General features: G+C 41.6%; 1 protein-coding gene across 3 annotated transcripts in view; it reads left to right on the top strand.

The window, feature by feature from the left end:
• The window catches only part of LOC124112199 (FYVE and coiled-coil domain-containing protein 1-like), a 41197-nt gene extending 13703 nt beyond the window's left edge, over window positions 1–27494 (top strand). Inside the window, exons 9-23 of one of the 3 annotated variants that reach the window (XM_048381653.1) lie at window positions 70–215; window positions 2744–3980; window positions 4894–6522; window positions 7544–7672; window positions 8480–8551; window positions 8935–8982; window positions 9385–9503; window positions 10375–10513; window positions 10864–10937; window positions 12792–12967; window positions 15058–15169; window positions 16011–16157; window positions 21317–21476; window positions 22558–22727; window positions 24664–27494. In XM_048381653.1, coding sequence (XP_048237610.1) covers window positions 70–215; window positions 2744–3980; window positions 4894–6522; window positions 7544–7672; window positions 8480–8551; window positions 8935–8982; window positions 9385–9503; window positions 10375–10513; window positions 10864–10937; window positions 12792–12967; window positions 15058–15169; window positions 16011–16157; window positions 21317–21476; window positions 22558–22727; window positions 24664–24715 — 4410 coding nt within the window. In that variant the 3' untranslated portion in view covers window positions 24716–27494. Of the gene's footprint in view, window positions 1–69; window positions 216–2743; window positions 3981–4893; window positions 6523–7543; window positions 7685–8479; window positions 8552–8934; window positions 8983–9384; window positions 9504–10374; window positions 10514–10863; window positions 10938–12791; window positions 12968–15057; window positions 15170–16010; window positions 16158–21316; window positions 21477–22557; window positions 22728–24663 lie in introns of all 3 variants that reach the window. The other 2 variants (XM_048381652.1, XM_048381654.1) reach the window with 2 other exon arrangements.
• The last annotated feature ends 489 nt before the right edge of the window (window positions 27495–27983 follow it).

The raw sequence follows: 27983 nt of genomic DNA, 5'->3' as shown, positions 1-27983 counted from the left end.
AGACACTCTTGTAAATATGTTTGCTGCGTGTGATGCATGTGCCTCTGTCATGTTGTGTGTTTCTCTCAGGTTGGGTCCCTTCAGCAGGAAAAGATGGAGGTGAGTCAGTCGGCGTGGTCCACGCAGGGGGAGTTGCACGCCGTGCAGGAGCAGCTGCGAGACCTCCAGGAACAGCACACAGACCTGCAGGAGCGACACCTCCAGCTGGAGAAGAGGCAAGTCTGGAATAACTGATCATGTCAATGCCAGTGAATGGTAATGTCGGTACCAATTTAATGTTAATGTCAATACCAGTTAATGTCAATAACAGTTGATGTTAATGTCAATACCAGTTATTGTCAGTACAAGTTAATGTCAATACCAGTTAATGTTAATGTCAATGTCAATACCAGATAAGGTTAATGTCAATACCAGTTAATGTTAATGTCAATACCAGATAAGGTTAATGTCAATACCAGTTAATGTTGATGCCAGTTAATGTTAGTGTCAATACCAGTTATTGTCAGTACAAGTTAATGTCAATAGCAGTTAATGTTAATGTCAATGTCAATACCAGTTAATGTCAATAACAGTTGATGTTAATGTCAATACCAGTTAATGTCAATAGCAGTTAATGTTGATGCCAGTTAATGTTAGTGTCAATATCAGTTATTGTCAGTACAAGTAAATGTCAATACCAGTTAATGTTAATGTCAATGTCAATACCAGTTAATGTCAATAACAGTTGATGTTAATGTCAATACAATTAATGTCAGTACAAGTTAATGTCAATACCAGTTAATGTCAATAGCAGTTAATGTTAAAACCAGATAATGTTAATGTCAATACCAGTTATTGTCAGTACAAGTTAATGACAATACCAGTCAATGTTAATGTCAATGCCAGTTATTGTCAGTACAAGTTAATGTCAATACCAGTTAATGTTAATGTCAATACCAGCTAATGTCAATACCAGTTAATGTTAATGTCAATACCAGCTAATGGTAATGTCAATACCAGTTGATGTTAATGTCAATGCCAGTTGATGTCAATACCAGTTAATGTTAATGTCAATACCAGCTAATGTCAGTACCAGTTAATGTTAATATCAATGTCAATACCAGATAAGGTTAATGTCAATACCAGTTAATGTTAGTGTCAATACCAGTTATTGTCAGTACAAGTTAATGTCAATAGCAGTTAATGTTAATGTCAATGTCAATACCAGTTAATGTCAATACCAGATAATGTTAATGTCAATACCAGCTAATGGTAATGTCAATAGCAGTTGATGTTAATGTCAATGCCAGTTGAAGTCAATACCAGTTAATGTTAATGTCAATACCAGCTAATGTCAGTACCAGTTAATGTTAATATCAATGTCAATACCAGATAAGGTTAATGTCAATACCAGTTAATGTTAGTGTCAATACCAGTTATTGTCAGTACAAGTTAATGTCAATAGCAGTTAATGTTAATGTCAATGTCAATACCAGTTAATGTCAATACCAGATAATGTTAATGTCAATACCAGTTAATGGTAATGTTAATACCAGTTGATTCAATACCAGTTAATGTTAATGTCAATGCCAGTTGATGTCAATACCAGTTAATGGTAATGTCAATGCCAGTTGATGTCAATACCAGTTAATGGTAATGTCAATACCAGTTAATGTCAGTACCAGTTAATGTGTAGCATCTTCTTTTTAGTGAGTGACTACATGTAGTTTTACTCCAGTCGGCAATATTCCAGCTCTATCACCATGGCCAGTGGAAAACTGAAGCAGGACCTTTTTCTGCCCTGGAATTAAACATAGTGTCTGGATCAACACAATGGTTCACCCTCATTATCTCAGCACTCATTATACCTGGATGCTGAAGACTCAGTATACCTGGATGCTGAAGACTCAGTATACCTGGATGCTGAAGACTCAGTATACCTGGATCCTGAAGACTCAGTATACCTGGATGCTGAAGACTCAGTATACCTGGATGCTGAAGACCCAGTATACCTGGATGCTGAAGACTCAGTATACCTGGATGCTGAAGACTCAGTATACCTGGATGCTGAAGACTCAGTATACCTGGATGCTGAAGACTCAGTTTGTCCTGAACCCCCTGCCCCCATCTGCTGCTTCCACTCCCCATACACTATAAACCTACTTTGAGTGAGACCCGTGAAGATGTGGGGTAGAATAGGTCTTCAGCAACCCATGCTTACTGTAAAAGGCAGCTATGCTTGTTGTAAGAGGTGTTTAACGTGATTGGATGGTCAGGCTTGCTGACTTGGTTGATGCATGTCATCATATCCCAATTGCATTGATCGATGCTCATGATGTCAATCACTGGATTGTATGGTCCAGACTTGATTATTTGAAGACCCCCATAGCTGGAATATTGCCAAGTGCAGCGTTAAACAACAAACAAACAAACAAACCAACAAAACTTCATCCCTGTTGACTGTCACATTTTTTACTTGGCATGATGTGATGCTCAGTGAACTTGGACTTGACATTTAAGAAGTGTTAGAAATTGGTGGAATCTCACCGCTGAGAACTGGTCATGATTTTGCACACATAGGCCAGTCACTGATTGTCATCCATTACTTAAAGTTTTCCTCTTATTTATATATCAGAGTGCCTGTTATTCATGTGTAGAAAATACTTGATATCCCCCAAATCAAGGAAAAGATTAATCTTGTAGCAGAATATTTTGATGAAAAAATATTGGATGTACCGATATCAATTTGTGTTTTATTTTCTAGACACGACAAGATGTGTATTGAAAATGGCAGTACAGAGAAGGATTGGCAGACCAAGGAGCAAGATCTGACCAATCAGCTGCAGGCTCTCAAGGAGCAGAAGGCAGAGGCAGACGGCCAGCTGGAGCAGGTCAGGTCACAACTGGATGATGTCAGGAGGGAGGTGGCGGCCATTAGTGAGAGGCACAAAGAGAAAGTAGAAAGACTGGATGCTGAGAGAACAGAACTACTTGTTCAGACAAAAGCTTTGGAGAAAGAGATTTCCTTGACCTCTGAGTCGGAGAGAAGGAAAGGAGAACAGATTGAGTCACTGGAAGTAAAGGTCAAGGTCGGCGAGGAGAAGAACACAGAGTTGTTGACCAAGTTACAAGAGTCTCTGGATGGCAAGGAATCGAAGGCTACAAGTCAGCTGGAGGCTGCCAACAAGCTGCACGAGGTAGTGGCCAGTCTGAAGGAGGTGGAACTAGCTAATGTCAGACTTCAGGCAGCTAATGAAGAATTGACAAAGAAATGTGAGCAGATGGAAAAGGATGTGGAGACTGTTGAACAAGTGAAAAGTGGTCTTGAAGAAACTGTTTTAAAAGTGAAACAAGATTCAGAAAAAAACATGTTGATTTTTCAAAATGAATTGAAAGATTTGACTGAATCCAACACAAGAACAGTCGAGTCCTTGCAGGCAGATCTCATGGGAAAGAATGATGAAGTGGATCTAAAGAGATCAGAAATAGATAAACTGTCATCAGAGGTTTCAGAACTGAAATTGAAATCTGGGGTTAAGGACAATATGCTTGTTCAGTGTTACACCAAATTCAACCTTCTGGCAGGTTCAGACAGTATTGATGACGTCGATGGCAGTCAATTTGAAGTTAATAATTTCTTGGGTGATGTCAAGTTGTGTCAAGAAACAATCTCAAAGAAGATGAGCGAGATGAGGGAGGAAATCCAGCAGCTGACCTTGGAGAAAGGTCAACTGGAGTCTGAGCGGGAGAAGCTAGCAAGTGAGAAGGAACACATCATGGACAACCTGGACGAACTGCGTAAAGCATTTGGGGAGTTCCAGCAAAGCAATGAGACACAGCAACGTGACCTTGACCTTGTCCATGCCCAGACGGAGTCAGAGCTGCGTCAGTCAGAGCTGGAGCTGCAGGAGAAGGAAGCTGAGCTGAAGAAGTTGTCAGGTCGGCTTGATGAACAGAAGGATGCAGTCCTGGATGTCCTTCATACATGTCGCATAGATCAGGTCAGTCAGTCACACAAGTAGCAGATGTCCTTCAGACATGTCGCATAGATCAGGTCAGTCAGTCACACAAGTAGCAGATGTTCTCAGACATATCTCATAGATCAGGTCAGTCAGTCACACAAGTAGCTGACGCTCTCAGACATGTCTCATAGATCAGGTCAGTCAGTCACACAAGTAGCTGACATTCTCAGACATGTCGCCTAGATCAGGTCAGTCAGTCACACAGGTAGCAGACGTTCTCAGACATGTCGCCTAGATCAGGTCAGTCAGTCACACAAGTAGCAGACGTTCTCAGACATGTCACCTGGATCAGGTCAGTCAGTCACACAAGTAGCAGATGTTCTCAGACATGTCTCATTGATCAGGTCAGTCAGTTACACAAGTGACAGATGTTCTCAGACATGTCGCATAGATCAGGTCAGTCAGTCACACAGGTAGCAGACGTTCTCAGACATGTCGCATAGATCAGGTCAGTCAGTCACACAGGTAGCAGACGTTCTAAGACATGTCTCCTAGATCAGGTCAGCCAGTCACACAAGAAGCAGATGTGTGGTCCTGCAGGTCAGTCAATCACAGAAGTAGCTGACACTGTCTGGAGAACTGTTATCTGTGATACTACAGACAGATAATATAGGGGATCGATTCTTTTGGTTTATTCAGTTTCTTTCAGGTTTGGTCATGTGAACTCATGGATACTCCTGATGGTCAGTATTGTACTTTGAGGACCACAAGCCCAGCTGGAATAAAACTTGTCTAGTTCTTGCCAAGTTCTGGTTGTGTTTATGTTTGAATGTACATTTGTTGTCAGACTTTCTGTAAACAGATAAGTACAGGACTATTTTCTTATTAAATGTTTTTAATATTGTACAATGATGATTACAAATGATTTTTAAGTAGTTGTTTTTTATTCTAGGATTCTGTTGATGCATCTGACTGTAGACAAACAATATCTTCAATATCGCTGCACGTTCAGAAGCTGTCAACCAAGATCTCCGACATGGAAAGTGAGAAAGAGATCCTTCAGGGTAAGCTGAATCATCTACAAGCAGGAGAGTCAGATAAAGGGACACAACTCCAGAACCTGGAAGAGAAATTTTCTAGTTTACAGAAATCACTAGGTGATGCAAGAGAACTTGAGTCAAGCTTGAGAAGTGATCTGACAGAGAAGGAACGACTGCTGCAGGACCAGTGTTCAAATTACTCCGATCTCACGACCAAACATGAGAAGTTGGTAGACAAATGTTCCAGCTTGGATGAAGCAAATGAACAGGTGAAATCTGATAATATTTCTCTCAGGGAAGAGGTAACAACTCTGACCCATGATCTCAATGACCTCAAGGTCACCTTTGCAACTACCAATGAAAAACTGCAAACAGCAGAAGATTTGAAAGGGAAAGATGCTCATCATCAGGAGGAGGTGGGCAGGTTGAAGGATAAAGAAATCAGTGAGAAGGAGAACATAATCAAGTCGGTTGAAAATGAGAAACAACACTTGAAGGATGATTTAGAAAAGACATCAAAACTAAAATCTCAAATAGAGAAAGAAAAAGGAAATTTGGAAGGAGAGGTCAGTAAGGTGAAAACACTTCTTAGCTCCTCCCAGAACGAATGTCAGAATCTTCAAGGATTGATTGTCAAAGAGCAGACGTCACGACAGGAGGTAGAACAGAAGTTGAAGATCAGTTCTGAGGAGGTCATGACTCTCAAAGTATCTGTTACTGATGTCCGGACGGAGCTGAAATCTCAGGAGGAGAAATACGAGGAGATGATCCAGACTCATGAGAAGGAGAGGAACCAGCTCAACACTCAGCTGGAGGAGGCACTCAGTGACACACAGATCATCAAGGCTCAGCTGAAGGAGACATCAGATGAACTGGAACAAGCATGTTCCTTGAAAGAAAGAGCAGAACAAGAGAAGGAGGAGGTGACGACTATCCTCAAAAACCTGGAGGCAAGCTACCGGGAACTGAAGGCGAAACTCAATCTGTTTGAAAATGAGGGACAAGAGATTGCTTCTGCCAAAGAGAGTATTGAAAAAGAGAAGGAAAGTTTGATGTCTGAGTTAGATAAATTGAAAGAAAGGTTGAAAGATCTTGAGATTGAGAAAGATGTTACAGTGACCGAGAAAGAAGAAGCAATAACTCTTCTGGAGGGAAAACTGGAAGAGTCAAAATGTCAGTTGGAACAATTTGAAGAAAATGTCCTGACCCTGGAGAAAAACAAAGAGACATTACGGGATCAGTTACGAGAAGCAGAAGAAGACAGGGAGGGTTTGAAGAAATCCTTGGATCAGGCAGAGAAAAATATGGGTGAGAAAGAGAGCAATAATGAAGAACTCCAGATGACTGTGCTAAAGCTGACCAGTGATGTTACAGAGTTGGAGAAGTTGCTAGAAGAGAGGTCAAGGAGATGTGAGGAACTAGAGTCAATGTCTGGACAACAGTCAGGCTTGCAGACACAGATAGAGTCTCTCAACCAGGAGATCTCAGCTCTCCAGTTCCAGCTCAGCTCAGAGCAGATGCAGCATGAAGAGTCACTCAGGGTAGGTGGGAGGGTCACTCAGGATAGGTTGGAGGGTCACTCAGGGTAGGTTGGAGGGTCACTCATGGTATAGGAGAGAGTCACTCAGGGTAGGTGGGAGGGTCACTCAGGGTAGGTTGGAGGGTCACTCATGGTATAGGAGAGAGTCACTCAGGGTAGGTGGGAGGGTCACTCAGGGTAGGTTGGGGAGTCACCCAGGGTAGGTGGGAGGGTCACTCAGGGTAGGTGGGAGGGTCACTCAGGGTAGGTGGGAGGGTCACTCAGGGTAGGTGGGAGGATCACTCAGGATAGGTTGGAGGGTCACTCAGGGTAGGTGGGTGGGTCACTAATGGTAGAGGAGAGAGTCACTCAGGGAAGGTGGTAGGGTCACTCAGGGTAGGTGGGAGGGTCACTCAGGGTAGGTGGGAGGGTCACTCAGGGTAGGTGGGAGGGTTACTCATGGTAGAGGAGAGACTCACTCATGGTAGAGGAGAGAGTCACTCAGGGTAGGTGTGAGGGTCACTCATGGTATAGGAGAGAGTCACTCAGGGTAGGTGGGAGGGACACTCAGGATAGATGGGAAGCCAACTCAGAGTAGGTGGGAGGGTCACTCAGGGTAGTTTGGAAGGTCACTCAGGATAGATGGGAGGGTCACTCAGGGTAGGTCGGAGAGTCACTCATGGTAGAGGAGAGAGTCACTCATGGTAGGTGAGAAAGTCACTCAGGGTAGCTGAGAGAGTCACTCAGGGTATGTGGAAGAAGCTCAGGGTAGATGGAGCATCTTGAGTGTATTGAGGAATCACTCAGGCTAGGCGGTCTATCCCAGGTAGAGGAAATATCCATGGTACTGGTAATTAAACTGATCAGACTTTTTGTTTTTTTCTCTCATGATAACTGTCATAACATATAATTATTAATCATTCCAGCATCTCTGGTTTATGTCAAGTTAACATGATGTTTGCTAATGCTCAAATAATGCTGATGCTTTGATTTTACATGTGATGTGCTATCACCTCACACAGAGTATGTATTTGTGATTCCAGAGTTACACAGGTCAGGATGATGAGGTGACCGAACTGACCAACAAACTGGCTGAACAGGAAGCAACTATCGTGCATCTAGAACAGGAAGTGACATCACTGCAGACAGGCCGAGAGGAGGAGACCAACAAGGTGACTCGACAGGTGTGTTCAGACTGTAAACATTCAACATTGTTGACAGCTGACCTGACAGATCTGTTCACACTGTAAACATTCAACATCGTTGACAGCTGACCTGATAGGCGTGTTCACACTGTAAACATTCAACATTGTTGACAGCTGACCTGACAGATCTGTTCACACTGTATACATTCAACATTGTTGACAGCTGACCTAACAGGTGTGTTCACACTGTAAACACTCAACATTGTTGACAGCTGACCTGACAGATGTGTTCACACTGTAAACATTCAACATTGTTGACAGCTGACCAGCCAGGTTTTTTCTTCTAAAGTAGAAATAATGATGAAATAGAAAATATTATTGTTCTTACACCTTGATTTGACCCATGTTATTTTATATGTTTTTTAAAAGATTCTTTGGCCAATTATGATTTGGAACTTTATACATTTTTCTGGTCCCAGGTAGCCCACTAATCCAGTTGGTGTATCATTGTGTACCTGGGTTCAGTGGTTGTTACATTGATTATATTCCTTGGTCGGATAGCACTACACCCTTGCTCCTGGGTTTCACTGTCGTGATAAACATCTAACGCTTGCATCACTGTGGCTTTTCTTCCTCCAATCAGGACATGAATAGCTGTAATACTGCTGATGCGGTGTAAAGCACCCCCGATTTCTAATTTTGAGAGCGCCCTGGGCGCTTATTACGTCAAATACGGTATCTCAATAACCATGACATTAAACGTCCTTGAAACATGAAGCAGCCTCCTGGTGTCTGTGATCACTGGGTGGCTGACAACGGATGACTTTATTTCAGGTTGAAAGTTTGACTTCACAGTTGAAAGAAAGGAATGAGGACAATAACAAGCTGACAGAAAAGCTCCAGATGGTACGCATTCCTGCTTTGGCTCCACTTTCAGGATGTTTCTTTTGGATTTGTATCATTCCATGTATGATGTGGATCCATGCTTTTCATGTTTTGTTTTATTTGGATCCATGTTGTTCTAAGTTCTATTTGGATCCATGTTGTTCTAAGTTCTATTTGGATCCATGTTGTTCTAAGTTCTGTTTTGATCCATGTTGTTCTAAGTTCTATTTGGATCCATGTTGTTCTAAGTTCTATTTTGATCCATGTTGTAAGTTCTTTTTGGATCCGTGTTCCTTGTTTTAAGTGGATCCATGTTCTAAGTTCTATTTGGATCATGTTGTTCTAAGTTCTATTTGGATCCATGTTCCTTGTTTTATGTGGATCCACGTTGTTCTATGCTACAGACTGAGACGGAGCTGGTATCGGAGAGAGATGCCCGAGAGAGGCTGGAGGTGAGGCAACTGTAGCACACAGCCAGCCCAGACTCCTGGCACTGAAACTTGAAACGATTGTCCAACTATTCAAATATTGAAAACTAGTTAACATGTGACTGCTGGTACAGCTCAAACATTACAGTTACAGTTCTGTTACATGTATAATGAAATGTCTATCATGCAATACTTTGCTCCAAGCTTTCTGTTATTGGTAAGTTAAAGCTTGTATGCAATACATTCAACAGGATAATATGAAAGTAATGTCCAAACTTATTAGGACGCATGTCAACAGAAATCTCTAAGAGTGGCTGTCTCAGGTAGATATTACATGTGAACATTATTTAAGATGTGTTTGAAAAGTGAATGTATGTGCCTCTTGGATGTGTGTGTTTATGTGTATTCCCCTATATGTTGCTGCAGACTGACATGGAGTCTGTGGAGGAGAAGTACAGCCAGCAGCTCCAGGACAAGGATGAGGAGATCACAGGGCTGAAGGCCGACATGAAGCAGCTCAAGCGGAAACTGCTGAAGCTGATCAAGTGAGTTGGGTGGATGTTGGGGTGGGTAAAGTGGTGGATGGAAGGGTGGATATAGGGGTGCATGGAAGGGTGGATATTGGGGTTGATGGATGGGTGGGTATAGTGGTGGATGGAAGGGTGGATATAGGGGTGGATGGAAGGATGGGTATAGGGGTGGATGGAAGGATGGGTATAGGGGTGGATGGAAGCGTGGGTATAGGCGTGGATGGAAGGATGGGTATAGGGGTGGATGGAAGGATGGGTATAGCTGTGGATGGAAGGGTGGGTATGGTGGGTATAGGGGTGGATGGAAGGGGGGTATAGGGGTGGATGGAAGGGTGGGTATAGGGGTGGATGGAAGGATGGGTATAGGGGTGGATGGAAGGATGGGTATAGCTGTGGATGGAAGGGTGGGTAGGGTGGGTATAGGGTTGGATGGAAGGGGGGTATAGGGGTGGATGGAAGGGTGGGTATAGGGGTGGATGGAAGGATGGGTATAGGGGTGGATGGAAGGATGGGTATAGTGGTGGATGGAAGGGTGGGTATAGGGGTGGATGGATGGAAGGGTGGGTATAGGGGTGGATGGAAGGGTGGATATAGGGGTGGATGGAAGAGTGGATATAGGGGTGGATGGAAGGGTGGGTATAGGGGTGGATGGAAGGGTGGATATAGGGGTGAATGGAAGGGTGGGTATAGAGGTGGATTGAAGAAGGGTTGGGAGTACTGGACAAAGAAATGACAGGGCAGGAGGCAAACAAACAAACAACTCAATCACTGTCACTGTAACAGTAAAATGGATCTCATCTAAAGGCCATGCATGTTGTAAGGGTTGTATTCTAACTATACATACAAATGAGCTGTGATAAATGCCAGCTCCCACCTGTCTCCCCAGGGACAAGGACCAGCTGTGGCAGAAGACAGACCAGCTGGCCTACCAGCAGAAGGTGCAGGCCAAGGAGACATGGATGGACAACAGCACCGCAACAAACTGCCTGAAGTGCAAGGCAGAGTTCTCCATCTGGCTCAGGAGGGTAGGCCTGTTACAGACAACAATCATCCTAACTTCCTGTCCTTGGATCTATCAGTTCACTACCACACTGATCTATGTTGTGTATGAGGTTATAATTAGAACTGCACAGTATTACTGGTTTACCGGTATACTGCAAAACACTTTTCAAACAATACGTATTGCAATATTTTTTCTGTGTTCTGGTATTTTGGGTAAAAAAATATGAAATATGTAATTAATTTTCCATCAACTTGCTGTTCCAGGATTTGTGAATCATGGGTTTGAGTTTTGATTTTGATGCAATACAATACTTGTCTGTCAGTACAATGCCATATGTTCATTGGTTTACCAAAGTGTTCCATTATGTTGTAGCACCACTGTCGTCTGTGTGGGAGGATCTACTGCTGGAAGTGTGTGGACCAGTGGGTGATGACAGCACACAGCAGGTAGGGGCTTACTCCACTCTCACACAGCAGGTAGGGGCTTACTCCACTCTCACACAGCAGGTAGGGGCTTACTCCACTCTCACACAGCAGGTAGGGGCTTAATCCACTCTCTACACACTCTCACACAGCAGGGTAGGGGCTTACTCCACTCTCTACACTCTCACACAGCAGGTAGGGGCTTACTCCACTCTCTACTCTCTCACACAGCAGGTAGGGGCTTACTCCACTCTCACACAGCAGGTAGGGGCTTACTCAACTCTCTACTCTCTCACACAGCAGGTAGGGGCTTACTCCACTCTCACACAGCAGGTAGGGGCTTACTCCACTCTCTACACTCTAACACAGCAGGTAGGGGCTTACTCCACTCTCACACAGCAGGTAGGGACTTACTCCACTCTCACACAGCAGGTAGGGGCTTACTCCACTCTCACACAGCAGGTAGGGACTTACTCCACTCTCTAACAGCAGGTAGGAGCTAACTCCACTCTATACACTCACACACAGCAGGTAGGGGCTTACTCCACTCACACACAGCAGGTAGGGGCACACTACACTCACACACAGCAGGTAGGGACACACTCCACTCACACACAGCAGGTAGGGGCTTACTCCACTCACACACAGCAGGTAGGGGCACACTCCACTCACACACAGCAGGTAGGGGCACACTACACTCACACACAGCAGGTAGGGGCTTACTCCACTCACACACAGCAGGTAGGGGCACACTACACTCACACACAGCAGGTAGGGACACACTCCACTCACACACAGCAGGTAGGGGCTTACTCCACTCACACACAGCAGGTAGGGGCACACTCCACTCACACACAGCAGGTAGGGGCACACTACACTCACACACAGCAGGTAGGGGCTTACTCCACTCACACACAGCAGGTAGGGGCACACTCCACTCACACACAGCAGGTAGGGGCACACTACACTCACACACAGCAGGTAGGGGCACACTACACTCACACACAGCAGGTAGGGGCTTACTCCACTCACACACAGCAGGTAGGGGCACACTCCACTCACACACAGCAGGTAGGGGCACACTCCACTCACACACAGCAGGTAGGGGCACACTACACTCACACACAGCAGGTAGGGGCACACTACACTCACACACAGCAGGTAGGGGCACACTACACTCACACACAGCAGGTAGGGGCACACTACACTCACACACAGCAGGTAGGGACACACTCCACTCACACACAGCAGGTAGGGGCTTACTCCACTCACACACAGCAGGTAGGGGCACACTCCACTCACACACAGCAGGTAGGGGCACACTACACTCACACACAGCAGGTAGGGGCTTACTCCACTCACACACAGCAGGTAGGGGCACACTCCACTCACACACAGCAGGTAGGGGCACACTACACTCACACACAGCAGGTAGGGGCACACTACACTCTCACACAGCAGGTAGGGGCACACTACACTCACACACAGCAGGTAGGGGCACACTACACTCACACACAGCAGGTAGGGGCACACTACACTCACACACAGCAGGTAGGGGCACACTACACTCACACACAGCAGGTAGGGGCTAACTCCACTCTCACACAGCAGGTAGGGGCACACTCCGCTCTCACACATCAGGTAGGGGCTAACTCCACTCACACATCAACATTTGTATATGTTTGTCTGTTAAACAAGACACAGATTTATGTAACCAGCTCTGAAGTTTAAGTGTTAGTAGTGACATGGCTGGTTGTCTGTCATGTGATGCCAGTGACATGGATTGTTGCTCACACTATCGACCACTGGTTTTCGGTGGCCCAGGCCCTTTGTATATGAATAATCCCCACCAAATTCCTTGTGGCGATCTGTTCACAGCAAGAAGGAGAGAGTTTGTGACGAGTGCATCACCCACAAGCAGAGCATGGAATCTGACAACAACACTTCCCTTCTGTCAAACATCAGCGATGACGAGGATATTGATGAGGAATTGCTGCGGTCCCTGACTGTGCGAGGGTCGTCCCAGTCAACTGATGATCTCAGCTCCACACAGGGTGAGTAGGTGCCCCTATTAGGCTTGTGTGGAGTGGGAGCTCCCTACAGTCTCCTAGAGACAGCACATGTGGACAACGATGGGAAGCAGGGGGTACAATGTGTGACCCTGTGGTTGTGTGTCATAGTGCCCTGACAACTTGTATTGTTACTTATAGAAGGGAATGGGAGTTGTTTATCGTAAATTATAAACCTCCGGTGACGTCATCCTATTGTTCTCCAGTCGGGTTAAATCTCATAAACAGGGACGTTGTAATGTCCCTGGGATTTTATATGATACCCCTGGGATTTTATAGGATATTCAAGTCATATTTGCTATATAATGTGTTATAACATCCCAGGGATTTTATATAATGTCCTGGGTATTTTATTAATATAACTTCTGTTCAGATTGTAACGTGCAATGAAATGTAATATCAAATGACAAATGTTTTCTTTATATTCTCGAGGATTGAACTCGCAACCTTCTTATCTGTAGCCCAGTGAGTGTACCACAAGGCTACAGAGGTGTTGATAAGCCGCACTGCTTTTTAGAATGTCCTTTTCAAGATCTGTACGCCAGCAACAGATATTTTACGCCCGTTTCCTAAGGTTCATGGAAAGCATGTTCGAAACATAAAAATGTTGATAAATGTTGTTTTAAGGTTCAAAATCGGTTTATAAGTAAGATAAAACACTTCCCCTCGGGTTGTTATGATATTTAAAACCCTTTCCCTCGGAAAATCCCTCAGGATTTAATCACTCGGGATGCAGGTTTTAAAAATCATAACAACCCTTGGACGTGTTTTATCCTATACATAAAACATTGCAGGGAGAATAAACCATGAGGGTGCAGCTGCGAGTGGTTTATTCTCCTTGCAGTGTTTTATTGTATGATAAACAACGACGAGTCGTTTGTTTCTTATATGAGATATCAACACAATGCACAACCTCTTTAAGGATGTTGATAAAATGTACAAGCTTTAAAAATATTTAGCTGTATTTGAATAATATTTGACTCCTTGAATTGAATCCGACCTCTGCAATGTCAGACAAGTCTATTTTATGAACAGGTGGGTTAAGTTTGGTATTTCCCGCATATTCTCAAAATCCTCACGTCGATTATCAGTACCTTTTCTCCAAATACCGACTGCCATATCTCTCCCACTTTTGGATGCGATCATTCAGCCACTGTGTTTATCTGTAGCCCAGCAACATCTATGGGAACAACTCACAAAACACTTCCCTCTCAAAAATAACATTGTCCAAATTACGACGTCATCAAGCTGCAATCGCATGTTCGAATCTCCTGAAATCACGTTGATAGAACATTGTTTTATCGTGAAACACCACGCTTTGTTCTTCAGTGTTCTTTGCGATTTATCGCATAGCTATCTTATATTGATACTATATAAAGTCAACTTAAGGTTTGTCTAGCCCAGACTTTTTTTCACCAGTACTGACAGACATAAAATAACACACACTCACTTTACTTCACTCAGTGAATCATTGCCTTGAGCGGAAGGCCTGGGGTTCGATCCCCGGCCGCGTCATACCAAAAGACGTCAAAAGAAGGTACTTGTTGTTACCCTGTCTGGCGCTCGGCATTAAGGGGCTAAAACAAGGACTGGTCAGCTTGGAGTCAGTATACTGTGTCTGAGTGGTATATTCATGTTAAACTGCGGCATGGTATCTCAGTGAGCTAACACTATAAATTGGCATCAGTCCGGACTAGTACAAGCAGCCACACACACACACACATGTACATGCACGTCGCTATATAAGTGCAATAATCTTGGACGCGACGTTAAACCCCATTTCACCTCACCTCAGTCAGTAAATCATTACCTTGATTGTAGCAATGTGTTTACATTGCATTAACATGACAAACCTCATACCTGAAAAATATACGGAAACATATACCTTGACTGTAGCAACTGCAGACGGTTCAGTATTTATCACATGTCTAAGTTACCTCTCCTTATACATGGACCAAGGAATGGAGTAATTCTTGCTATTTATGTGTCATTTCCTGTTATGAATATCACTTTCGATAAAGAAGAATACATTTAAGATGTTCATATTCAAAATGGGGATATTGTTTCATGCCCAGATGAGACAACGGAATCGGACACCAGCAGTCAGATCCTGCCGCCACCCCGCTCCACCCCAGGGAGTCCGAACGCCACGGATGAACACAAAGTTCAGAAGATGCATGATCACAGGTCAGTCTAGAACCAGGTTCTCTGCAAGTTTCTGTCACCGGTTTGTCTGGTCCAGATTCCATTATTTACAGCCGTCATGATGTAGCTGTAAAATTGCTGAATGAGGATGTAATGACAAACAAACACCGATACAGTTGTCCTTGGCTGCATCAGAATAGTTCAAACTTTGAACAGGGGCAGTGTTCTAAGTTGTTGCAAGTCCCTGTGCAGAGTTGCATCCCTTTGTTGTGCTATGATTCAGTGATAGCAAGTTTGGATCCCAGATTCCCCTGGAATGGTACCTTTATTTGTTAGCATGTTCAATATGTATCACTTTTGTCTTTCTTCTCACATTTGAAGTGGCATAAAATCCACAAGAAATGTTTTTTGTTTTATACATGATTGCGTAGATTGATTTTCATGATGTCAATCACTGTATTGTCTGGTCCAGACTTTATTATTTACAGACCGCCCTCATATAGCTGGAACATTGCTGAATGCGGCGTTAAACAACCAACAACAACAACATGACGTAACAGCAACTATATGTGTCTTGATAGTTGAGGGAACAGTAGTCGTCTATTATTTCTAAATGCTTGGGGGGGTGGTCGGGTAGCCTAGTGGTTAAGGCGTTCGCTTGTCACGCCGAAGACCTGGGTTCGATTCCCAACATGGGCACAATGTGTGAAGCCCATTTCTGGTGTCCCCCGCCGTGATATTGCTGGAATATTGCTGGAATATTGCTAAAAGCGGCGTAAAACCATACTCACTCACTCACTCTAAATGCTTGTTCTTCAAATCTGTGACTGTCAATTCTTCTGTACAACTGAGCACATTCTGAAAGATGTTATTCCCATGTCAGTGTGAGCGTGCAGGTACTAGTGCCCCCTAGGGGAGCAACTGTGAGTCCCGAGCGGGAGGATCCCTTCCACGTTATCACAGATGAAGAAGTTTCTAAGTCTCTGACTGAGTACGACCCAGACACACTCAGTGCCGCGCTGAGTGCAAAGTGAGTGTGGGGTGTGGTCACAACAGTAGCTAGAGTCTTGTAACCTGTGTAACACTGTAGAACTGGTGCATGTACTTTTCAGGCCACAATGAACTGATCAGTAGATTAGTAGAACTGATAAGTAGAACTCATCCATAGATTTTCGTCTAATTTCTTTTCAAAACTGAAACAAAGAATTAAGTATTTTTTTGTAAATTTTGTTAATTGTTTCTTTAACATTACAGAAGAGCGGGATGACATTTGACGGTTCTAGTTATTATTGTCAAGTTGATGGGTTTTGAAGTGAGATGAACTGTTATTGATATCTCATAGTACATTCATTTTGGCCTGTAGGTTACAAACTGTAGTTGTGTTGTGTCTATGTAACTAAATTTGGTACAATCTCATCAAAACCTGATCTTACTCTTAAAAAACCATCTCTCTGCATAAGATCTGAGGATACCTCCATAGATGGTTGTGTCAGGTAACTCATCTTTTCTCAATCAGAGTTGAGGCTTCTAAGTTCTCTGGAGGGTATACAGTCAAGTCTTGTTAATGCGACACTCGTTAATCCGACAATCAGCTTTATCCGACACTAATGATGGGAACCGGTTAAATCAGTGCAATTTAATCCTGTTAATCCGACAGTATCGCATTCTGACTCCGACACACCTAATTTGCAGCGAATTACCGAAATCACTCATTAATCAGTCTCGTTAATCTGACACAGTGATCAGCGTACTCTGTGGTCATCAGCCCGCGAGTACACAGCCAGTGTTTTGATGCGAGACGAGTCGGCTGGTAGCTGCATATTACAAAGCTGCAGAGATAAACTTGCTTAACAATAAACAATTAATGCTTTAAATAAAGAAAACAGGATTAATCACATGCTTAGATTACCGCAATCTCATGAACACAGATACAAGTTCTCGCTATCGCCGAGGACATCCATAGGCGGATACAGAGGGGGGGTGCGGGGGTGCGCACCCCCCCCTTTTTATTTCGAAAAAAATCTTTATTTCTGTATAAATTACCACCAAAGACAATAAATAGATCTTAGTTGTGCACCCCCCCTTTTTAAAAAAAGCTGTATCCGCCTCTGACATCCCAATACAGGTCACGCCAGAAGAACCTTTTGCGAACCATGATCGACGAATGTTGGTACTTAATTTTGTTTATCCGACATACTCAATAATCCGACATAATCATATGCAACCAGCCATGTCGGATTAACGGGACTTGACTGTATTTGTGGCACATATGGTGTTTTTCTATTGTAAGATCAACATTTTTGAATCAATACAGTAAGGAAGTGAATCTGGTTCATTTTAGCTGTCAAAGATGTCCAGGTTTGTTCAGGGTTCCCCTGATGCGACCTATGGAGGTGTTGAAAGATCTTCCCACAGTATTGCAGAATAAGACCAGATTCTAATGGGATTGGGGCTGCATTCTTCCAGTACATACTTGACTTCATTATATCAACAATTGGCAGTATATAATATGAATATTTATATGATCATTACAAATAATTTGTGGAAAGAAGTCTACACCATACTGGCTTTTCGTCTGAATGTTGATGTAAGATCTGGCTTTGTGAATTTTCTTCAGAAATCTTTTAGAGGACATTTTTCTTTTTTTAATCAAAATTTCACACTCCTGTAATAATTATTATATATATATTTCCATTATGAGATCTAAAATTAAAAAACAACTGGAAAAAAAAAATATGCTGATTTTGTTAAAACTTCAATAAATGAATCCCTCAAGGGGAGGTTACTCTTCCAGGACTTCCCCGTCTCAGTCTGTTAAACATCAGTGATGTGCTATAAAGAAGAAAGAAACTCTAAGTTAGTGATATTGGATAGAACAAAACAGGATATTTCCCACAAGAATTGTAACAAACATTACCAGGGTTTCACTGTACTGATGTTTGTCATGCTATGTTGGTTGGTGGGGCAGCCTTGTGGAGAAAACATTCACTTGACACATCAAAGGCCTTGGTTTGATTCCCCACATGGGTACAATGTATAAAGCCCATTTTTGGCGTCTGCCGCCATGACAATGGAATAATGATTAAAGTATTGAAAAGAATGCTGACTGTAAGCCCTGTATGGTGGTGGTATTCTGTGACACTGGTATTTATTGTTTTGTGTGTACTGTGTCTCTGTCTCTATTCCTACTAACGATCTGAATGCTCCTTGCTACTAAATGAATTAATGGAAGCTGTAATGTACCAGGTTGTTTTTAACCCCATCAGTGTTAGGTTGATTTCATTAACCACAGATGCAATTTGGTGACCTGCAAAATGTCACTGACAAAAGTGTCAATATCATCTGGAACACATCCAAAATACTTTGAAAATGTTTTGGGGCAATCTAATAAAGTATACTGAAAAATATTTTTAGCTCACCTGACTGAAACTCTAGTGAGCTAGAAAATACTTTTCAGTATACTTTACTATGAAGGTGTTGTGAGGTATCGTATTGATCTGATTTTGATGCGATAATGGCTACAAGAAAATGTTGTTTGTGGCATTAAAATTCTCACTTTGCCTCCTTTTCTTCTATTTTCTGACATCACTTTTGATTTAACCCACTATTGGTCTTTGTCACCATAATAAAGTTAGAACATCATTAAAGTATTTCTTCATAATTCAGGTGAGCTTCAGTGTCATGTGGCTCAACTTTATTTTAATGCTGCTAAATGCAAGTTACATGTGAATTGCTAAAGAAGTGTACAAGCTGCAAGACCGGCTTAATGAACACTGCTCATTTGAAACATATGTGGATATTGTTTTGAAGAGCATACATACATCTGTAGTCTGACATACAGACCCTGACACAAATATATCCAATGCAGAGTATGCAAGTCTGTGATAGTTGGAAAGTCTGGATTACTGCACATCAGGCCGAAAATTAAGAGTCTCTCGGGTCCTTTTTATGATATTTAAGAAAACTTAAACCCCTGTTTACCACCTACGTAAAAAGACTTCTAAAAAAGTCTGTAAACCAAGAAATACTAAAGATGAGCCTCTCCTTGTGATTACTAAAGTGTCTGATTTGATGTTGTCTAAGCTTGCAGCAAGCCCATATTCTGACAGGGATATACACCTAGAAACAGGACAAGCACCACTTACTGTATATTTCCCTGTGTAGTAGTGATCATGTCCTTATTTAATGTTATGAAACAATAACATTTATGTTTGTTTATGTAGTGGCATGCTTGTATTGAAATACAGAAACTGACATCAATTATCTGTTAACATGTTTTGTTAGTGTTCCATGACATTAGTAATGTGACAACCTTCAATTGCTCTCTCTGCTTCTTTGCATCCTATATAACCCAGTACCTGCAACCTTCTGGAGGAACACACCATGTTCTTGTAATGGCCATTAGGTATTGGGGGTATCAAGAGCATACATCAAAATAATGTTCATGTAATATGTACATAAATATTGAAGGACTGGTGGAAGTTTGGGATTTTGGAAAATAAGAAGAGGCTGTGCTTAATTTTTTTGTAGGTTTATATTTGAGTATTGTGTTAATGTACTGCTTGTATTTATTCGTCGATGCTTTATGTAGCAACAAACATGGGACTGTGAGAAACGGTTTCAACCTCAGTGAGTAAACATGGTACATGATGTTAACTCTGTCATGTTCGAACATTGCTTGCTGTGTCAAGTGTCCCTTATTAACCTATACATTATCCTTAATGTAGCCCATATATGCTTGTAATAATCATGTCACTTAGTTGTTGTTTATGATTCATTCTTCCTTTCATTCATTGTTCTGAAGCTTCTATGTTTTTTCTTGCAATCATTTTGTTTCCTTTTGATCATGTTTGTTTATTGTATGACAGGTTGATGTTGGTTGTTTGGTGGCAGAATGATGTGTTCATGTTGTGTAGATATATTCACAGTTCTTGTTGTGTAGATCTATTCACTATTCATGTGTAGATCTATTCACAAGTCATGCTGTGTAGATCTATTCACTATTCATGTTGTGTAGATCTATTCACAAGTCATGCTGTGTAGATCTATTTACTATTCATGTGTAGATCTATTCACTATTCATGTTGTGTAGATCTATTCACAAGTCATGCTGTGTAGATCTATTCACTATTCATGTTGTGTAGATCTATTCACTATTCGTGTTGTGTAGATCTATTCACAAGTCATGCTGTGTAGATCTATTCACTATTCATGTGTAGATCTATTCACTATTCATGTGTAGATCTATTCACTATTCATGTTGTGTAGATCTATTCACAAGTCATGCTGTGTAGATCTATTCACTATTCATGTTGTGTAGATCTATTCACTATTCGTGTTGTGTAGATCTATTCACAAGTCATGCTGTGTAGATCTATTTACTATTCATGTTGTGTAGATCTATTCACAAGTCATGCTGTGTAGATCTATTCACTATTCATGTTGTGTAGATCTATCACTATTCGTGTTGTGTAGATCTATTCACAAGTCATGCTGTGTAGATCTATTTACTATTCATGTGTAGATCTATTCACTATTCATGTGTAGATCTATTCACTATTCATGTTGTGTAGATCTATTCACTATTCGTGTTGTGTAGATCTATTCACTATCCATGTGTAGATCTATTCACTATTCATGTTGTGTAGATCTGTTCATTATTCATGTTGTGTAGATGTATTTCTATTCATGTTGTGCTGTCATCTATTCACTATTCATGTTGTGGAGATCTATTCACTATTCGTGTTGTGTAGACCTATTCACTGTTCATATTGTGTAGATCTATCTTGTCATGTTATATTAATGCTAAGGACATTATGTTAAATTCAACTGATGGGTTGATGAGATCAGTGCCAGTGTCACATGTACATGTGTACGTTGGACACACCCTTGAGGAGTAGTTTTGTAGCATACTCACCAGGGGTGTTGTCAGCTATGTTGGTAGGTCTGACAGAAAATGTAGCAATTTTGAGAATTTCTCAAAAATGATACACACTATCATAACCAAACTTGTCAGTTGACCGGTGTGTACACAATAAAATCTTGATTTCTTATTTATACTGTTAGAAATGCAAAATGTAGACTCCAAAACAATTTGAGAGAGTGTGCTTGATTGATAGCTGCAAACATGACAGGCTGGATAGTTGAACATATTGTTGAGCATGTTACGTACGATTTGATTGGTTACAGCATGACAAGCAGCATGATCTTGTCGGCTGAAGAGTTGGAGAACGGGGAGATAAACCGGCAGAATGAGATCTGGATCAAGCCAGGAAAGACCTTTGTCGTGCCCATCACCATCGACACAGTCAACACCGAGCTGTGCTGGGAGTTCACGTCTCAACCCAAGGTAAGAGATGCATAGAAAGATGGTGGCCAGGCTATCTCAACCCAAGGTAAGAGATGCATAGACAGATGGTGGCCAGGCTATCTCAACCCAAGGTAAGAGATGCATAGAAAGATGGTGGCCAGGCTATCTCAACCCAAGGTAAGAGATGCATAGAAAGATGGTGGCCAGGCTATCTCAACCCAAGGTAAGAGATGCATAGACAGATGGTGGCCAGGCTATCTCAACCCAAGGTAAGAGATGCATAGAAAGATGGTGGCCAGGCTATCTCAACCCAAGGTAAGAGATGCATAGAAAGATGGTGGCCAGGCTATCTCAACCCAAGGTAAGAGATGCATAGAAAGATGGTGGCCAGGCTATCTCAACCCAAGGTAAGAGATGCATAGAAAGATGGTGGCCAGGCTATCTCAACCCAAGGTAAGAGATGCATAGAAAGATGGTGGCCAGGCTATCTCAACCCAAGGTAAGAGATGCATAGAAAGATGGTGGCCAGGCTATCTCAACCCAAGGTAAGAGATGCATAGAAGGAAGCTGGCAGGATAGCCCAGTGGTTAAAGTGTTTGCTTGTCTTGCTGAAACCCAGGGTTTGATTCCTGACATGTGTATTATGCGTGAAACTTATTCTTGTTGTCCCCATTGTTATATTGTTTGACTATTGTTAAAAGTGGCATGTAACTATACTCACCCCACTGCAAATGTAACATTGGTTTTATTGGCGTCCTACATTATGTGATAAACAAATCTTGAAATATTTGCACCAAACTGCCATTTATTTGATGCTTATCATAATAACGTTCCTTATACAGATATTGGCTATCAATAGAATCATCGACCAGATCAATAAAAGACCTGGGTGCCGTTGTACAAAGCAATCTTAGCGCTACGGTGATCGTAACTCCCACACCTTAACATAGACTTACGACAGTTGTAGCGCTAAGGTTGTTTTTTACAATGGCACCCTAGTCTCTATATGTTATATCATCATCTTTAAGCTTAGAGAGTGGAACCAGCCTCTGTGTGTCATGCAGTTGTCACAGATCACTGAAAGGGAACGTGTGATGAGAAGCCTCTGCTTGTGTTGCAGGATGTGGTGTTCAGCGTGAAGTATCGGGAGAATGAGTCCACCCCCGTGAGTGAGGCGGAGGACCTGGTGCCGCCCTGCAAGTGTGACTCCCACAGGCAGGCCGTGCAGGGCACCCTCACAGCCAAACAGACAGGGCTGTACACACTCGTGTTTGATAACACATACTCCAGGTATGTACAACAATGGAACTGACCCGTGAAGATTCCGGGTTAGAATAGGTCTTCAGCAACCCATGCATGCCGTAAAAGACGACTATGCTTGTCGTAAAAGGCGACTAACGGAACGGGTGGTCAGGCTCGCTGACTTGGTTGATACATAGCATCGATCCCAATCCCATTGTCTGGTCCAGATCTCGATTATTTTACAGACCGCCGTCATTTAGCTGGAATATTGCTGAGTGCGGCGTTAAACAACAAACAAACAAAACAACACAATAATGGAACTCATATTTAAACAAGGGGTGTTTATATATGTTTTGGAGCAACAGATTCGTTACAAATTTTAGTTCACTTTGACAAAGTCAATGTGAGCTCATGTCATGAACTGTTGTCCGTTGTACATTAAAAAAATTGTCAGTCGATCCATCCGTCCATTTGCGCAGAATTAAATACTCTACCCCTCCAAACCAATTGAACATTTTAATATCATTTTCATGTGTGATTTTCGTCGTTGTTCTGACGTCACCCACAATGGGATGTCCTGAGATCTTGGTTTAGCAGTAGCAATTTCTAAGATTTGATTTCAATGAAATTTGATGGTATTTGTATTTAGTTTAGTGACGTTATTAGTTTAGTAGTTGTGCTTCTAAAATAACCTCATTTTATTTCACCTTGTATTTGTTTTGTTAATTATGCTGCATAACTTACTTGTTACCACAAAGTCAAGCAATGGCTGGCTTCAGTTACAGACCTCTGGTCATTAGATTTGGCTCAAGTTGAACATTTACACAACACTTTGAATTGCTCTGTCCACTAACAAGCAAGTGGTCACCATGTGTTTTGGGCCACCTTTCTCAAATGTGTTTGTTGACACTCCAGTGAGGGGCAGTCCGACAACATCAGCTAATTAAGGACAATGTGAGAAAGGCTGGTGATCATACAAGCTCTGTTGATCTAACACCAGTCCTTAAATGGTCCACGTTTGTTTTTGTAGTGTTGGTGATAGGGGTTAATGGCTTTCTGAACATGTTTCCTGGAAGAAGGTTAAAAGCTAAATGGGTTGGAACCCAGGCTTTCAGTCCATATTGTATGACTAGAGTGAATTTGGACTTGATATGATTTAGGATAGTATATACTTGTTTGTACACCTTTGACAACATGACATGCAACATGTACCATGATACTCCTGTGATATGCATGACAATGTTCTGTACCATGACATAATATAATTTGTAGCAGGATCATAAGCTGTACATAGGGTTTTATACATCCGCCGTTAGGCTGTATACCACAAGATGATGGCTTTTTGCTTTAAAGCAGGGTAAAAAGGATTTATTTTGTCTCTAAGAAATCCACATGCAGCCTGTCTTCTTTATGGCTGGGTAAAAGGGAATTATTCTCCTGATGAGAAATTTATTTCCCGCCAAGGCGGGATACATAGTATTTTATCAAGATCATGTGGACCAATCAGATCTCACTATTCTGACACTCAGGTATGATAATATATCATATCCTTGGGTAGTGATGTTGTGTATTGATACAAGAAATAATATGCGTAGATATACATGAAACATGGTATGAAACTGAAATGGACTGTCTCCGTGGTCTGGTGGATAGCGTCTGTCGGAGAGTGGAAGGTCGGTGGTTCAATACCTGGCCATGTTATACCAAAATATGTAAAATGTTTGTACTTGTTGTTAGCCTGCCTGGCACTTGGCATTAATCACTAGATTGTCTGGTCTAATCTGGTCTGGTCAATTATTTACAGACCGCCGTCATATAGCTAGAATATTGGTGAGTGCCGCATTAACAAACAAACAAACAAACAAACATGTAGGACTGAAAGGATCTAACAAAAAATTGTCCTGACTTAAAGATTGGATGAAGAACATATCCAAATGAAAAATATGGTTTTGAAGGGCTGACATCATGTTTGTGTTTGTTTCAGAATGACAGCTAAGATGATCCACTACTCCCTCCAATCAAGAAGTAGCAGCTGATCACATGACCTGGCTTCTGAAAAATGGCTGCACTCTGATGTTGTATTTGCACTTAATGATAGCCAACATAATATGAGAGTCCTGTTTATTTGATTGTATATTGGCTGTGATAGGCGTGTACTGCACGAGCACTGACACAATTCACTCATGACACAGCTTGGCTGTAAATGGCTGAAGTACTTCCCCTGGGGATTTAAAGGCAGCTTTACATAGAGTTTAGAGGGGACATAAATGGTGATTGGTTGGTCATAATGTCTACAGAACATGGATGGATGGCCATCTCGGAGAAGTAGCTCCCAGCAGTGACCTGGCAGATAGTGTCTGGACCGCTGGTCACATCTTGACCACTGGTTTCCCTGGCCCTGGCTACACTACAGCCTGCTGGGATATCGTCATGACTGATCATGGCATAACTGCAATAACTCATACCTTGATAATATGCAATGTACCACGGGTTCCTGTCGGAAGGCTGTCTGTCGTTGGTTGATGAAATACGGTTGTACTGTGTTGTACTGTGTTGTACTGTGTTGTACTGCGTTGTACTGCATGTGTTCAGTGTGACAGACAGGGGATGTAATTACCCCGACTGTTGTATATAGCCTTCAGATCATGTCTTGCCATTTCCATGTCATACATGCAATACTGTACACGTGACATCTGCCCGGAAAACTACTCATGTTTCTCACCACTTGCCTGTAACATAAGTACTGAATACTGTAATATATAGACATAATACTGTAACATAGAGACTGAATATTGTAACATATAGACTGAATATTGTAACATATAGACTGAATACTGTAACATTGGCTAAACACTGTAACATATAGACATAATACTGTAACATAGACAGAACACTGTAACATATAGACATAATACTGTAACATATAGACTGAATATTGTAACATAAAGGCAGAATAACAGGGTCACTTGACGCTGGGCATCACAGGCTTTTGCCTTGTGCACACATGGAAAGTGTGACATGAGCACTGGAAACATACATTTGTTTGAAAGTAGCCAACATTAACTCCTGCAGTACCTTACTTGCACAGTCACGTGAACAGGGTAGGCCGACATAGGGGTGCAGTCTGGTAAAATGTATGCAGATTTTGTGTTGGTCTACAAATCAGTAGTGAGCTAGATCTGTAGCTTGTCTTGTATACAGATTCTATATAGCAACACAGCACTATGTCATGGAGAAATCAACTGTAGCTGCATCGGTTTTACTTGTTAAAATGTTCTTTCAGAATGGCCAGTTAATTCCTGTTTTAGAATCAACTACAACTACAATAGCATGACTTCATTGTAATGGTTTAAGTGTCAAGTTGGCTGTGTCACACATTTCTGTTGTTACTGTTTTATTGCTAGATGTCTTAGAGCAGCTTTTACTTATATACTTGTGTTTGTTTGGAAAGGGTGAAATGTACTTTTTATTTGTTGTGAAATAAGGCAAAGGTTTTACATGTTTTACAAATCTGTTTGTTCTATGACGTGCTTCAGGCACAAGATGTTGTGGTTTTTCCACTGTAACTGGACTGATTATTATGTTAATATAATGTATATGTATCTTTTGGAGAATAAGTGTGAAAGTTGAAGGAAATTGTACAAAAGTTACTTATTGATTTATGACAGTGAAACCTCCACTAATCCAGACAATACGGTAACAGTCAAACCCCTGTTTATCCAGATACTAATGCTCACAATGAAACCCTGTTCATCCATACAGAAATGTCTCACAGTACAACCCTGTTAATCCAGACAATAATGTTCACAGTAAAGCCCTGTTAATCCAGACAACAATGTTCACAGAAAAGTCCAGTTAATCCAGACAATAATATTCACAGTAAAACCCTGTTAATCCAGACAATAATGTTCACAGTAAAACCCTGTTAATCCAGACAATAATGTTCACAGTAAAACCCTGTTAATCCAGACAATAATGTTCACAGTAAAGCCCCATTAGTCCAGACAATAATGTTCACAGTAAAACCCTGTTAATCCAGACAATAATGTTCACAGTAAAACCCTGTTAATCCAGACAATTATGCAATAATGTGCACAGTAAAACCCTGTTAATCCAGACAATAATGTTCAAAGTAAAACCCTGTTAATCCAGACAATAATGTTCAAAGTAAAACCCTGTTAATCCAGACAATAATGTTCACAGTAAAACCCTGTTAATCCAGACAATAATGCAATAATGTTCACAGTAAAACCCTGTTAATCCAGACAATAATGTTCAAAGTAAAACCCTGTTAATCCAGACAATAATGTTCAAAGTAAAACCCTGTTAATCCAGACAATAATGTTCACAGTAAAACCCTGTTAATAAGTCAGTTTCCAGGATCGCCAACTTGCCAGAGTCAGGGAGTGATTATTTTTTTATGAAGACATCCCCAACAGTAATCTCCAGGATGGGGTGTCTGGGTTAATGAGGTTTCACTGTATATGATATGCTGGTGTCTCCACTTCAATTTTCAATGTGAAGACTATCCCCAGTGTTTTATTGATCAGTAATTCATTGCTGTATATATTATATGTTGCTTTATACCAGGGTGTAGTACTATTGGTTGTGGATGGTTGTAGTGGCTAGATATTCAGGATTGTGGAGCACTGTGCAGGAATATACACATTGTGTAGATCACCACCATACAAATATTTCCCATGTTGGTTTCATGGTGCTACTCAGTACAAACAACTCTAATGAATCATGTGATAATTTTGAGAAGTGATTTTACAAAAAGTGGAATCTTACATATGAATAAAATTCATAATCACATGTAGCGAATATGTTTTATTTTAATATATTTACATGAACAAGAAATACTGTGTATGAGAATTGTGTGGTCAAAATGATACTTCAGAATGAAGATTGTGTGGTCAAAATGATACCTCAGAATGAAGATTGTGTGGTCAAAATGATACCTCAGAATGAAGATTGTGTGGTCAAAATGATACCTCAGAATGAAGATTGTGTGGTCAAAATGATACCTCAGAATGAAGATTGTGTGGTCAAAATGATACCTCAAAATGAAGATTGTGTGGTCAAAATGATACCTCAGAATGAAGATTGTGTGGTCAAAATGATACCTCAGAATGAAGATTGTGTGGTCAAAATGATACCTCAGAATGAAGATTGTGTGGTCAAAATGATACCTCAGAATGAAGATTGTGTGGTCAAAATGATACCTCAGAATGAAGATTGTGTGGTCAAAATGATATCTCAGAATGAAGATTGTGTGGTCAAAATGATACCTCAGAATGAAGA

The sequence above is a fragment of the Haliotis rufescens genome, unplaced genomic scaffold (assembly GCF_023055435.1).
Source record: "Haliotis rufescens isolate VD_foot unplaced genomic scaffold, xgHalRufe1.0.p SCAF_4, whole genome shotgun sequence".
NCBI lineage: Eukaryota > Metazoa > Mollusca > Gastropoda > Lepetellida > Haliotidae > Haliotis > Haliotis rufescens.
Note: the sequence above shows the minus strand (reverse complement) of the source record. Positions and strands in the feature narration are given on the sequence as shown.